This window comes from Priapulus caudatus, unplaced genomic scaffold (genome assembly GCF_000485595.1).
Source record: "Priapulus caudatus unplaced genomic scaffold, Priapulus_caudatus-5.0.1 Scaffold3185, whole genome shotgun sequence".
In the NCBI taxonomy this organism is placed as follows: Eukaryota; Metazoa; Priapulida; class Priapulimorpha; order Priapulimorphida; family Priapulidae; genus Priapulus; species Priapulus caudatus.
In genome coordinates this window covers 1-12942 of record NW_014580246.1, presented here as the reverse complement: position 1 = coordinate 12942, position 12942 = coordinate 1, and the positions used below count along the sequence as shown (strand labels likewise).

Genomic DNA, 12942 nt, shown 5'->3' with positions numbered 1-12942 from the left:
ACAACCAATGCTGCAGAAAACATATGTTATTCTGTACTGACATATATGTGACTGTGATCACGAATGCTGCAAGAACAGTACTGGTGTAGACGAAGAAGAAGACCAAGATTATGAAGAAGACCAAGATTGCGATAAGGATAATGATGAAAACTTTGAATCTCAAGATGAGGGGGATGATTGTTCTCCGAGTTTGATGATGAACATATAATCTGTAATTGCTCTGATATAGACTCCTTTTGCACTATTTCTCTATCTTTTCTAGTGTTTAAAGTGTTTTATTCTAAAGAATTTTTCTAATCTTGAAGTGACAAGTAAATCTAAGTAGTATCAATCTACTAATCTAGCTCATGACATTAACTGTATTTTATACAATATCATCAATCGTTAGTTCAGAATGATTATTGAAGTGTCTTCTGTTCATATATGTTGAAATTCCGGTTAGCTACTCGCGTAGAGATGAAAAATGTTTTTTTGCGAAAAGTAAAGGTTTTGGGTCTTCTAAACCATGCTCCGTCTGACATAATTCGACTATTCCAATCATTTTGAAGTGGTTATTGAGCTCTGTGGGTGCTTCCTAAGCTGAGATATCGATTTCTGAAAAATTGGTGAGTCGGCAGAAAATAAATCAAATTTTTAAGTATTCCCCCACTAGGTAAAGTCTTCAACTTTTAAATGGTGTTTCTAGAGACCTTATACTAGAACTTGGTGAAGGAATTGGTTTGATAGAATTTACTTCCAGGTCCAATGCAAATAACCGGTGGATTATACCGTAAATTTACAATCACTCGTTTCGGTCACTATTTGTTGGTTTCCGCAAGCAAATGTTACGAACTGCCTGCATATATCGCTTGTCAGCTTGCTAGCACACACTTGTCGCATATAGCAGCGCAGTAGAAGTCCTGGCTAACAGTTGAATTATGCTGCGCATAAACATCTAATTGGAGCACGCAGTTTCTCGATTTGTACTATTAAGACCATCTTTCACTAAGTGACTATACCCTTTATGCACCCCCTCATTAATATTAGCGAGCATAAGCTCTTCTACCAATTGTAACTAAAACCCCGATCGGTGCTTGATGTCAAGTTGTGTGACACTATGTCCTCTGTATATTGTTTACGTGCCTGCTGTGCCTGAGGTCTAGTCATTTGTTAAAGCATGATAATATCAAGAGTAGATAATAACACAATGTATATCTATATATACCTTGTATCTGTGTATTCATGACAGCATGCGATTTCTCCAAACAAATCTCCCGACTGTATATTATATATAGATATCTATAAAGGCAAAGCGAGCACGCGCATAAATCGATAGGTAGATCGATATATCGTATAATCGATGGTAAGCAAATCGATCATTTACATGTGTTGATGAGATTGATAGGTTCGCAGTCTTTATTATGAACATTGCAACAAAATGCGCAGCAAGGTGTAGAGAAATTGGCTGACTAATAGCATTGCATTAAATCACCTATATTTATGCTTTATAACAGCAACTGACCTCCAGTGTGGAGACCAACAGAGTAAAGTGCCGATTAAAATATCACAGCTAGAACATTTTACACACGTTCTTCTGTCAGTTTTATATTGCAACATACCATACTTCTCTTTCACAACGTGGAACAAAGTGTACCATCTAACGCAAATAAGAGACGAATAATGCAATAAAAAAGCGACCATGAGTACCGAGGAGTCATTAATGCCAAGAGTGAATCAGCTATGTCCACTAGCTAGTGGTAGCAGTTCAAATATGTATTTATTATTAACTATGATTACAACATTAATGATAAATAATCGTCTGGTATTAGCTGGCGATCATAGAAGACACGTCTATAAAAGAGACTTGGACACATTTCAAGTTTCAATAAGCGAGAATAATTCAATAAATGAGAATCAACAGTAGCACTCGCGCAATAATGCAGCAGCACAGTAACAACGCATGAACGGAATGGCATAAAAATAGCTTATTATAACTTACCTCATTTGATAACGATAGCAAAACAACCGACTTTGTGCACAAACTATTTTTTTTAAATGTATAGCGTACATGCGACTAGACTGGCGAAAAAGTGCGGCTCGGATTAAATGTGTTTTTGTGCATAGTAAAAAACCTCACCTTAGTATTAGCAATCGTAAATATTGCCCTGAATGCCATGAATAACTACCGTGTGAACAAAGTCCAGCACACTAAATTTTTGGGTGCTAACAAAACCCTCCACTGCTATACATGCATACAAGGTTATTTATAATTTTCAATATAATGTGCATAGATCACAACCAGCAATAAATGCAGCGAGAGAACCTCCGATATTTCTGAGGCTAAATCTATCAGTTCTATGGCTTCAATAGGTGGTACTCGTCGATTTGTGAACACACGGACACTCAATCAGCCTTGCAAGTGCTAGTATTTAAATATTTAAATGACATGCGTGTACTTTTACAGAGCTCTATGAAATCCCAGAGCTGCTATCAACCGGCTATACAGAACATAATGATTCTCTACTTAAAAGCTTCATTGCAACATTCCAATTATCAGTCGATCTTTTTTTAAATATAGAAACTGCAGAAATTGCAACGGTTGAAGCAGTTCACGTTATGCACACACATCGACGGTCCATGTTATACTGATAATAACGATGTTTACTCCATGAAAGACATTGCGCGTTTTCTTGTGACACACAGCTGCCAAGACTCCAGTGCCATAGTTTCAGAATCATCTGTTTTGTTACCTGAAATAAATCAAAAGTCACCACGTGGACGCGTGTGCAGCGAAAAGAGCACATAGGTACAAAAGATAATTGGATAGATTGATGGTTGGATTGATAGATGGGATGGATGGATTGATGGCTGGATGGTTATATGGATAGATGGGTGGAGGGGTTGATAGATGGGTGGAGGGGTTGATCGATGGGTGGAGGGGTTGATAGATGGGTGGAGGGGTTGATAGATGGGTGGAGGGGTTGATCGATGGGTGGAGGGGTTGATCGATGGGATATATGAATGGATAGACGGATGGGTGGATAGACGGATGGATGGATGGATGGATAGATGGATGGACGGATGGATCAGGGTGGATAGACGGATGGCTGGATTGACGAGACGGAATGGGGAAAAATGGCTGTATGGATGGATGGGATGGGATAGATGAATAGATGGATAGATGGATAGATAGACGGGTGGATGGGCGGATGGCTGGACGGATTTATTGATGTATAGACAACAAAATTGGTAGGTAAATAAGCAGATAGACATACTGGCAGGCGGGTGGTCAGCCAACGAACCAAGCGACAGATACACACTCCGATAGACAGCTCGATTTTATTGACAATCTGTTAGACAAGAGAAAATTATAGGTTTGTGAAATAAAATGTAATAATAATTTATCCATAGTAACAGTAATTACGTTTTTAATTTCAGAATTTAATGGTAAATACAGCCATGGCACAACTTGATTTGATAACATATTTCGATAAACACGTTTGTTGCTAAGCATTTACAGCAAATAAATCTACTGTAATCAATGAATTCACAGTAATATCACATATTTACTGCAAACCAACATAAATACTCCAGTATTGACAGTGCCGGATTAACTAACTAGCAAAAGTAGCATATGCTACGGGCCCCGCATTTTCAAGAGGCTAAATGCTTGCAAGCTATGAATTCCGATTCAGTGATACTGTACTTGCTCTATTACTATAGTACTAAACTGCCTTAAGCTTTTATGAACGCCTGCCAGTGGGTGCTTAAGGTTAGCGATTTTAGCCAATTATCACCTTTAATTGGGGTTATTATTTTAACACCGTAATGCGAGTGTGGTATCAATGCGATACATATACGACGCATAAATACGAAGGTATTTGAAGCTGAAGTCATAACCGCTGCACAAACATCAAAACGAAAATGGAAACGCGCCTTAGCTGAACAGTGAAAACACGCCTCAAGCCCTCAGTCGGCTGTGTGGTTTGTTTAAGCGCGGTGTACACGATCCGATAGATTTCAGCAACCGTGGACATTTTCCGATTATAAGCTTTGGATATTTTTCAACTGCCGATTTCTTCCGATTTTTCTGGATTCGAGCTTCCTTAAATTTTTCTCCCCAACTCTCACACACTCAGTATCATCAACAAATTTGTTCATGCTAAATCTAGAAAATTTAACTTTTAAATTGTAGTTTTGTTACTTTTGACAGTCATTTGAAATTGATACCTACATGTAAGTAATACTATTACTGAAATGTCAGACATATTTGTCGTGTTAACTGTCTGTATAGCAAATGAAAAAAAATTAATTAAATGCAAGTAAAATGTTGAAATATTTATGTGTATATTTTAATTTAGGGCCCCTTTATAACATAATATGCTACAGGCCGCGCACTATCTTTACCCGGCCCTGAGTATTGGCTTTAGTATAATTTATAGTGTTGTCATGCGTTTATGGCTATCATGCAATGCAATATCACCAACTTAATGTAACCTAATACAGTGACTGAATTAACAACCTATCAATGGTTTTACCATAACACAATATTACTGAAATAGAATATCATATATTCTGTCTAACGTAAACTACATAACGACTGTAGTACAACGTATTCAACACAATAACACATCGTATAAATAGTACAGGTGATATCAGATAAGATATTCCTATATACATATTACATTAATGGAATGTGTGATTCTAATCCCACAAACAACTAAGAGGCAGTGAATTGCTTCTAAATATTTTCAACTTACACTGGAAGTTCATCATTAGCACACAGAGTAAAGGCATGTACTGAAAACACGACTTTGTATGAATAACAAGTAAACCTTGCAAAACCTACATGTTACAAATCTTCGTTTAATTTTTCAATTAGTTTGACAAAAATATTGCAATATCATGCCAAGATTTCAAAACTGATGTTTGCAAGTTCCAGCCAGATATTGCAAATCAAGTCCTCGTAGCACGGGCGAAAACAGTGTAAAGATTTGCCTGCTCATAAAAATCTGATTGGATTTTAACATCATAAAATTTTTGAGGAAAATGTATACTTGTTGAACGCAGTTATCATATAAACACAAACCTTATAAATACAAAAAACCTTATAAAAACACAGGTTGAATTACCTCCTCTGTTACTGAAGATTAACAATTGTTATGTAGCATATACAGGAACCAAAATCCTGAAAACAAGAACTGTTGAACTGTGAAACGTCAACATTGGCATTTACATCATCGCTGCTTGTGCAAAAAAAAATGTGGGGTCATTTACATCCAACTGTGTACGCAAAATTAACCCGGTGCTATCCATTTTTCTACGAGTTTCAATAGCCAATACTTGCCAGCCAAGTACATATGTACACACACAAGCACACACACACACACGCACGCACGCACGCACGCACACACACACACGCACACGCGCATACATATACATGTATCACAGAATCTTAAATAACCTGTGCAAAAAAATAAATTCTCGGCATGCCACGATTTTTACTGAACCATTGGGTCGCAGAAAACAAAAAATATTCACAGATGTACGGGTTCATCAATCATGCACACATAAAATTACACACATGGAAAACACATTAAAAAATATCTCCATCAACAACCTGTACAAGTTTGAGCAGTTTATGTTAGACTTGCCTTGACGTGTCAGCCACCTTGATTGGACTAGGTGTGTAGCCATACATGAATGTTGCAGTAATAACAAGGGGTGCTCCCACGAAGAACAGGCTGAAGAAGGCAAATGACTATTTTGAATAAAAAAAACGCCATAGGAATAGAACAAGGTTTTCACTTATAAATATTCAGGGAGCCCACTCATTACAAACATATGCCTTACAAACGATACTTCATTACAAATTCAACCTACGACGTAGTATATATATATATATATATATATATATATATAATTACACATGTAAGTCAGGATAGTAAGCAGAAAGTTTAAAATAAGTGAAGAACAACCAACTTTGGTAAATGATTAATTTCCCACTATGCAATGACAATAATCCATTATGTGAAATGATGAAGGCAATATCGCATCCCAACATTAAACTAAGAGTTCTAGTTTTTTTACAAGAACTTACCCTGCAGGCTCAAAATCTCCCAGAAGAAAATACGATGCAAGAGTTGAAAATATGATGGATATTGACGTTGCAAAGCCCTTCAAGATATTGTCTGCATATTTTACGACCGCTGCCACCACCAGACCACCAAAAGCCTAAAATAGATACAGCCAGTTAAAAATAAAGCATCTTTTGTAGTAAAGCAAATTCTTCAAAGGATTCTCCTAGCTTAGTATGACGCATGAAGTATTACGCATGTAAATATATTTAAATTGGCTCCTGGCAAAGACACACAGCTGCAGCAACAACTGTCAACTCATTTGTGTTTGCTATTATCAAGACTCCTTCACCTCTCAACCCCATAAAATTGCTTCTTTATCATAACTTGAAAAACGCTTTGATATCATGCCAGCTGAAGAGTTTCTAGCTCTTTGTTTCCTTCAAGTTTATTATGTAAGATGTAAATATTTAAGTATCTACTACTCTTTGATAGATCAACTTTGACTGACAGCAGTTGTGTGATTGACCTGCAATAGTATGACGATCCATGTTACTCTGTTGTAACCCTGGAAGAAGCCGTTCTGCTGGATGGGTTGATAGTCATAGATGAACACGCCTCCAAAACCAAATATGATGCCAAACAATGCTGCAAACAGGTATGAATTTTGAAGGGAGAGAGCTATATTCTAAAAAAAACTAAAGCTAGCTAAACAGGTAAAGTTATACTCCTACTTATTACCATTTATAGCCAACCTTAAACTTTCGATTTGCAAAATCTTCATTAAATTCAGTACTATAAGCTCGTCTTGTTGACCTACTAGTAGTGTTACCAGACAGGACTGTAACTTAACTTAAAAATCATAATCATGTAGTAATAGTGGTGAATCCAGCTGCCATGAGCACAGTCAAATAGCCTCCATCATCATATAATTATCTTCTACTGTACTTTGATTTAACTCAGCATAAATATACACTTTTGAACTTTAAATGTTTAACTTTTGCCATGCATGCCGGATGAAGGTGGTCCTCCTACTCACCCAGCTGAATGTTCCTGATCCAGATAGACTGCGTGGACTTTTTCAACAACTTCTCAAAATAGACACCAGCAAAGCCTGATGAGAAGCAGGCGATAAGGACGGCTACTAAGCCAACCAGTCTAGTAGAAGCGGTTGCATGAGTCGTTGTGGCTGCGTTGGCGGGAGCATCAGTGGGCCACTGTTTATATGACAAACACCATAGTCACCTACATTATGAGGATCGAAAGTTGGAAGAGACCAGCAGGTCAGTGCATAATACATCCAGATAGTACATCACAAGAAAGAGCAGGAATTTTTCATTTGAAACTTTGAGTATTATCACTTTAACTACAATTTAACAAATATAATCTCTGAATATTCTATTAAGCAGAAAACATTTAACAACTGCAAAATTTTCACGCAATAAATGTGGAACACATCACCGTCACATGTGTGACTGTGAAGAGGGAATTTTTTAAATGACATATCTAAGACATATATATGTTTGCTCAACCAGTTAATATGTAAACTGACCTGCACAAGAGTAACACCAGCCATTAGCACCAATAAGGCTAACCACTTGAGCCTGTTGAGGGACTTTCCCAGCATGAAGACTGAAAACATGGCCGTCGTCAATATCTTTAGTTGATATGTAACCTGTAATATCGTCGCCAGTAAGTTTGAATCTACATTTACACATACCTATCCATTTGAAGTGATTAATTATCACCTGCTTGAATCTATAGCTGTGTGGAACATGCTAGCTTCACTATAAGATGTGTAATCATGAATACATACACACCAAGCTGTGATCAAAATCTTGCAACCTTCTGCAAACTAGGGTAAAATAATGAATGTTTTTTTAGCATTGGTGCCTTGAGTTTAATAAGATAATTTGGGGCACCATGGCAAGTTGGAGGGGCAAAAAGGCAAACCTTTCCATCAAGAAAGGGTTATCAAGGCAACCTTCTTTATATCAAAACCTATTGTGCTGGATAAAGAGGAATAAATACAGAATATGGAATTAATGGGAAAGGCACAGTAGCAAACCAGATGTGGCAGCCACGGTGGCTTATTACTAAGAATATCACCCAATTTCAGCAGTACTACGGCAAGTAAGGAGGGTAAACACTGCGCTGCAATAAGAATTCATACAAAAAAACATCTTAGAAAAGACATGTACTAAAATCACGTGAACTACCTGATACGTGGCTGCATCCAAATAGGTGAGCGCGAGAAACAGAAGGTTATTTTGCACAGTGTAGAGCCCAGCCGGGATAATTAACCGCATTGTGTCCCAGAACTTCACTTCTCTGTTCAGCTGTTTTCTAAAGTTAGACACTGAATAATCTGTTAAAATAAAAAAAAGGCATATTATGAGAGTATTGAACACATTCTCAACCATTACCAGTATAACTATATATAATATCTAGTCGCTGTTGTTTCAGTCTTTATATATTGTATATTATATATACATATATGTATATATTGCAAATATGTACATATATCCTATATTTATTATAATTCTACTCTATCCATACAACTGCATTAACTAGATATACAAGGAGACCTTAAGTTAGGAACACCTGGCTGGTCAGCGCTCTATTTTTATCTTAATATTTAAGAATCTGACCATTGAATTACAACTCGAAACCAATTGTTCAAAACTAGTTGTTGAACAAAATGAAAAATTTTCTTTTGAGAAGAGTATCTGAATTTATTTGCAGATTAAAACCTGATTAGTAGATTAGTACCGACATAGCATTATGGTACCCTAGACAACGTTTTGAACGACTGTATAATCTCACAAGGGGTGGTTTAATAATATTGAAAATCAGAAGAATTATAAGCGAAGCTTACCATTCTGCCCAAATACGACTGCCAAAGATATTAACATCTTTATCACCTCTGTGATGGCAACGGCTGTGGAAGACAGATACTTCACATCCTTCTCGTGACCTTTCCGTGAGTACCGGAGTGTAAGAACAAGTACGGTTGTTTGCAGTACAAGTACTCCCAATGCCAGATATTTCTTGTTTAATTTCGGCATTTCGTTGATTGCTCTCTGAAGAAATATAGTCCAAAACAGGTAAGTATTAAAAAAGAGATAGTATGAGTTTTGCAAGCAATTGTGCTGATATAAGGCAATACAATGTATAACAAGAGCATGTGAAAAGCAATACACAAACATGGCATGAGCATATCTATACAATGTAATTACGTACAGACATGACATTGTATGTTCTAGCAATATCAGTTTGTAGTCCCTTATCCCTGTTCCTCACATTGTGGTGCTGGACATTGAGGCTAGAGTGGGTTAAGTGTTACATCATGCACACATCCTACCTACAGTAACTTGTTGACTTCTGACAAACTTAATGTTGTGCCAAAGTGGCAGGGCTTCACAGTTAGAGTAAAGTAAAATGGTACAGATTGTTTACTTAGTAATTGTACGCAATAACTTAACACCTACGTACAAACTGAAGTTTTTTGCCATTACGTCATGTCAGTGCGACTGTATGCAGTTGGCTGCAAACAATAGACAAAATCTCTCTTCAAATTGTGTATAGGCAAGTCTAGCATTAAAGCGCTGCCACGTCTGCAGAGATGCGACATACGTGAAGGTGGCATAGTTTATAGGGTGGGGTGTGTGCGCTAGACGGAATGCGGCCGGGTGTGTGCACGGCAACGCCGCCCCTTTTAGTCTGCCCCTTTACAGATACCTTAGACAGGAGGCTGGAACGGAACTCCACGAATACGGGATTGTTTCAAAGCGTGATTTCGCGATCCACGCCTAGAGACTATCTCGAAACGGCCCATAAAGATGTTTGGGGATCGCGCGCCTCAAGGTAAAGACGTAATGGCCGAAACAACGATGCTGTCAATCACCGAGCAAGCGCTCGCTGGTTCGCCGCTAGCCGATGACGTCGTCTGTTGCCGAGCGACCCCTGACATCAATCAGCCAAATGTTTCTATGAATGCGGCAACCGCATAGAGAGCGTGATAGAGAGAGCGAGAGATAGCAGTAGTTACGTGGTTGCAAAAAAAGCCAGCAAACCCGACACAGCGTAGCGAGCGCTATCTGCACACGCAGCAAGCGAGAGAGAGAGAGGGAGAGAGATAGAGATAGAGAGAGACAGAGATGGCACCAGACTAGCTCCAGGAAACGGTATTGCTAGGGTTAGAATACCGTTTCAGATTCTTGCCCACAATTCCTTGTAGTTGGCNAATATAAATATGATGCTTTTAGGCACCGATAGTAGAGAAGGAGCTACGCTGAGATGTGTGATTTTTTAATATTTGTAGACAGCGACGTCTCCTGAATCGGCAGTGACCCAAATTAATATTTTGGTAAAGACTAATCTTACGTGGGGCGCTTCTAGTAATGCATCCACTCGTAAATTTTTTTGATTAAAATTACATTTATGTGTGTACCTGTATATTAATTAAAAATTTATATATATATAATATATATAAATTGTTAAATAATATACAGGTACACACATAAATGTAATTTTAATCAAAAAAATTTACGATTAGATGCATTAAATTAATATTAATATTACTTAATATATATATAGCAGAGTGCATGTAACTTCACAGCTTATAAAACCTTCGGTTGCCTTATATACGCACCTAAAAAGATTAGAAATTTAAAGAAAAAAAGTGGAAAATTTCCCGGAATCTGTAATCCTAAAATTCTCTGTATTTCGTAACATCCACTACCAACATGACTATTATATATATTATTATATATATATATATAATAATAATTATAATATATATATATAATATAATATATAGATATATATATTATATATATATAATATAATATATGATTTATTATGTGTATGTATATATGCTATATTATAGTGTGCCATATATGTGCCCGTGTATGTGTTCTGTGTGCGTGTTGTGCGTGCGTGTATGTGTGTGTGTGCGTGTGTGTATGTTGTGGTGCGTGTATGTCGTGTGTGTTGCGGTGTGTGCGCCACCCAGTGTGTTTTGTGTGTGTGCGTGGTGTGGTGCGCATGTGTTGTGGTGCGTGTATGTGTGTGATGTGCGTGTGTGTGCGTGTATGTGCTGTGCGTGTGTGTGCGCGCGCGCCAGTGTGTTTTGGTGCTGTGCGTGTGCTGTGACTGCGCGTGTGTGTGTGTGTGCGTTATGTGTTTGTGCGCTGTGTGTGCGCGCGCAGTGTGTTTGTGTGTGTGCGTGTGTGTGTGTGCGCGGTCTGTGTTGGTGTGGTGTGCTTGTGTGTGGGTCTGTGCAATCGTTTGTGCCGTGTGCGCTGTGTGTGCATATGCCTGTGTGCGTGGTTTGTGCGCGCGCGTGTGTGCTGCGCCGCGCCGATGGTTTGTGTTGTGTTGAGCGTGTCATCTGTTTTGTGCGCGCGCGCTGTGCGTCGCGTGTGTGAGTTGTCGAGTGTGTGCTGGCGTGTATGTCGTGCGTGTGTGTGTGTGCTGTATGTGCGTGCGCGTCATTGTGTGTGTGTCGCGCGCGCCAGTTGTTTGTGTGTGTGAGTGTGTGGCGTTGTGGATGTGTGTCGTGTGTGTTGATACATAATCTATTGTCCTCTGTGCACATAGGCTGGTGCGTGTATGTTGTGTGTGTGCTTGTATGTGTGTGTGTGCGTGTGCTTCGTTGCTTGTCTGTGATACATAATCTATTGCTCTCTGTCCACATAGCGCGTGTGTGCCAGTGCTTACGCGTGATGTTGTGTAGTGTGTGCGGTGTGTTCAGTGCGTGTGTGTGATTACATAATCTATTGTCTCTGTCCACATAGCGTGTGGTCTGTTGTGTGTGTGTGTGTGTGTGCTTCGTGCGTGTGTAAGTGATAACATAATCTATGTCTCTGCTGCCACATAGGCGTGTGTGCGTTGCTATGTGTGTGGTGCTGTGTGTGTGTTCGGCGTGTGTGCTGATAGCATAATACTATTGTCTCTGTTTACACATACGGCGTGTTGTGCGTGTGTGTGTGTGTTGTGTGCGTGTGTTGTGTATGACTGGGATACATAATTATTGTCTCTGTTGCATCATAGGCGTGCGTTTGCGCTAAGATGCGACGGCCAATTTCAAAGCATCTGAGACGATAGAGAGTAAAACATTCAACATTTTGAAGGTCTCCGTACTAAAGCTACAAACTTTTATTATTTGCATCATTTAATTATTAAAATGGCGCGAGTGCCTGTTGTATTGCAGGCAAGCCGCTGGACTGAATCAAACACGCCTGCCTACACTGTTTTACTGCTAAATCGTTATACGCCGTTGCTATATTAATGTGGCCGAAAATAAATCTACTCATCAAATAGTCAACGAAGCGATGTTAGAATATAAATATATGATGCTATTAGCACGATAGTAGAGAAGGGAGCTACGCTCTGAGATGTGCGCATTTTTTAATATTTTTAGCACAGCGCCAAACGGCCCAGCAGGACGATCAGAGAGACGTCGCCATGACCCACTCAGAAGCGGCCAGTAGATTAGTTTTACCAATAATAATTTAATGCACCAATCTCGTCATTTTTTCGATTTAGAAGTTTATAGCATGTACCTGTATATTATTTATAAAATTTAATATTATATATATATAAGCAGAGTGCACGAACTTCGGCAAAAAGGCTTATAACATATTTATATAAATATATATATATATTATATATAATATATATTTATATATAATATATAATTATATATATTATATTATTATATAATATATTATATATATATATATATAGCAGAGTGAAGTTACTGGGTAACTCACAGCTTATTAAAACCCTTCTGTGCCTATTTTACCCATCCACGCATACTCTGCACGCCTTTCTGCAGACAAATTAACGTTTAAATACAAGAAGTAGGCAATATCTGTTA

General features: G+C 38.3%; 1 protein-coding gene across 2 annotated transcripts; it reads right to left on the bottom strand.

Moving 5' to 3' along the window:
- Positions 1 to 1372: 1372 nt before the first annotated feature.
- On the bottom strand, positions 1373 to 9148 carry LOC106819326 (UDP-N-acetylglucosamine transporter-like). Of its 2 annotated transcripts, XM_014823973.1 has the most exons (9): positions 8935 to 9148; positions 8276 to 8424; positions 7609 to 7731; positions 7096 to 7273; positions 6586 to 6704; positions 6080 to 6213; positions 5634 to 5723; positions 3255 to 3329; positions 1373 to 2729 (listed from the first exon to the last, which is right to left on the bottom strand). In XM_014823973.1, the coding sequence occupies exons 1-8, from the start codon at positions 9122 to 9124 to the stop codon at positions 3269 to 3271; spliced, it is 1044 nt and encodes a 347-aa protein (XP_014679459.1). In that variant the 5' UTR covers positions 9125 to 9148; the 3' UTR covers positions 1373 to 2729; positions 3255 to 3268. The 2 variants fall into 2 exon arrangements, with proteins under 2 accessions (XP_014679459.1, XP_014679460.1); XM_014823974.1 differs by lacking the exon at positions 3255 to 3329.
- Between the last annotated feature and the right edge of the window lie 3794 nt (positions 9149 to 12942).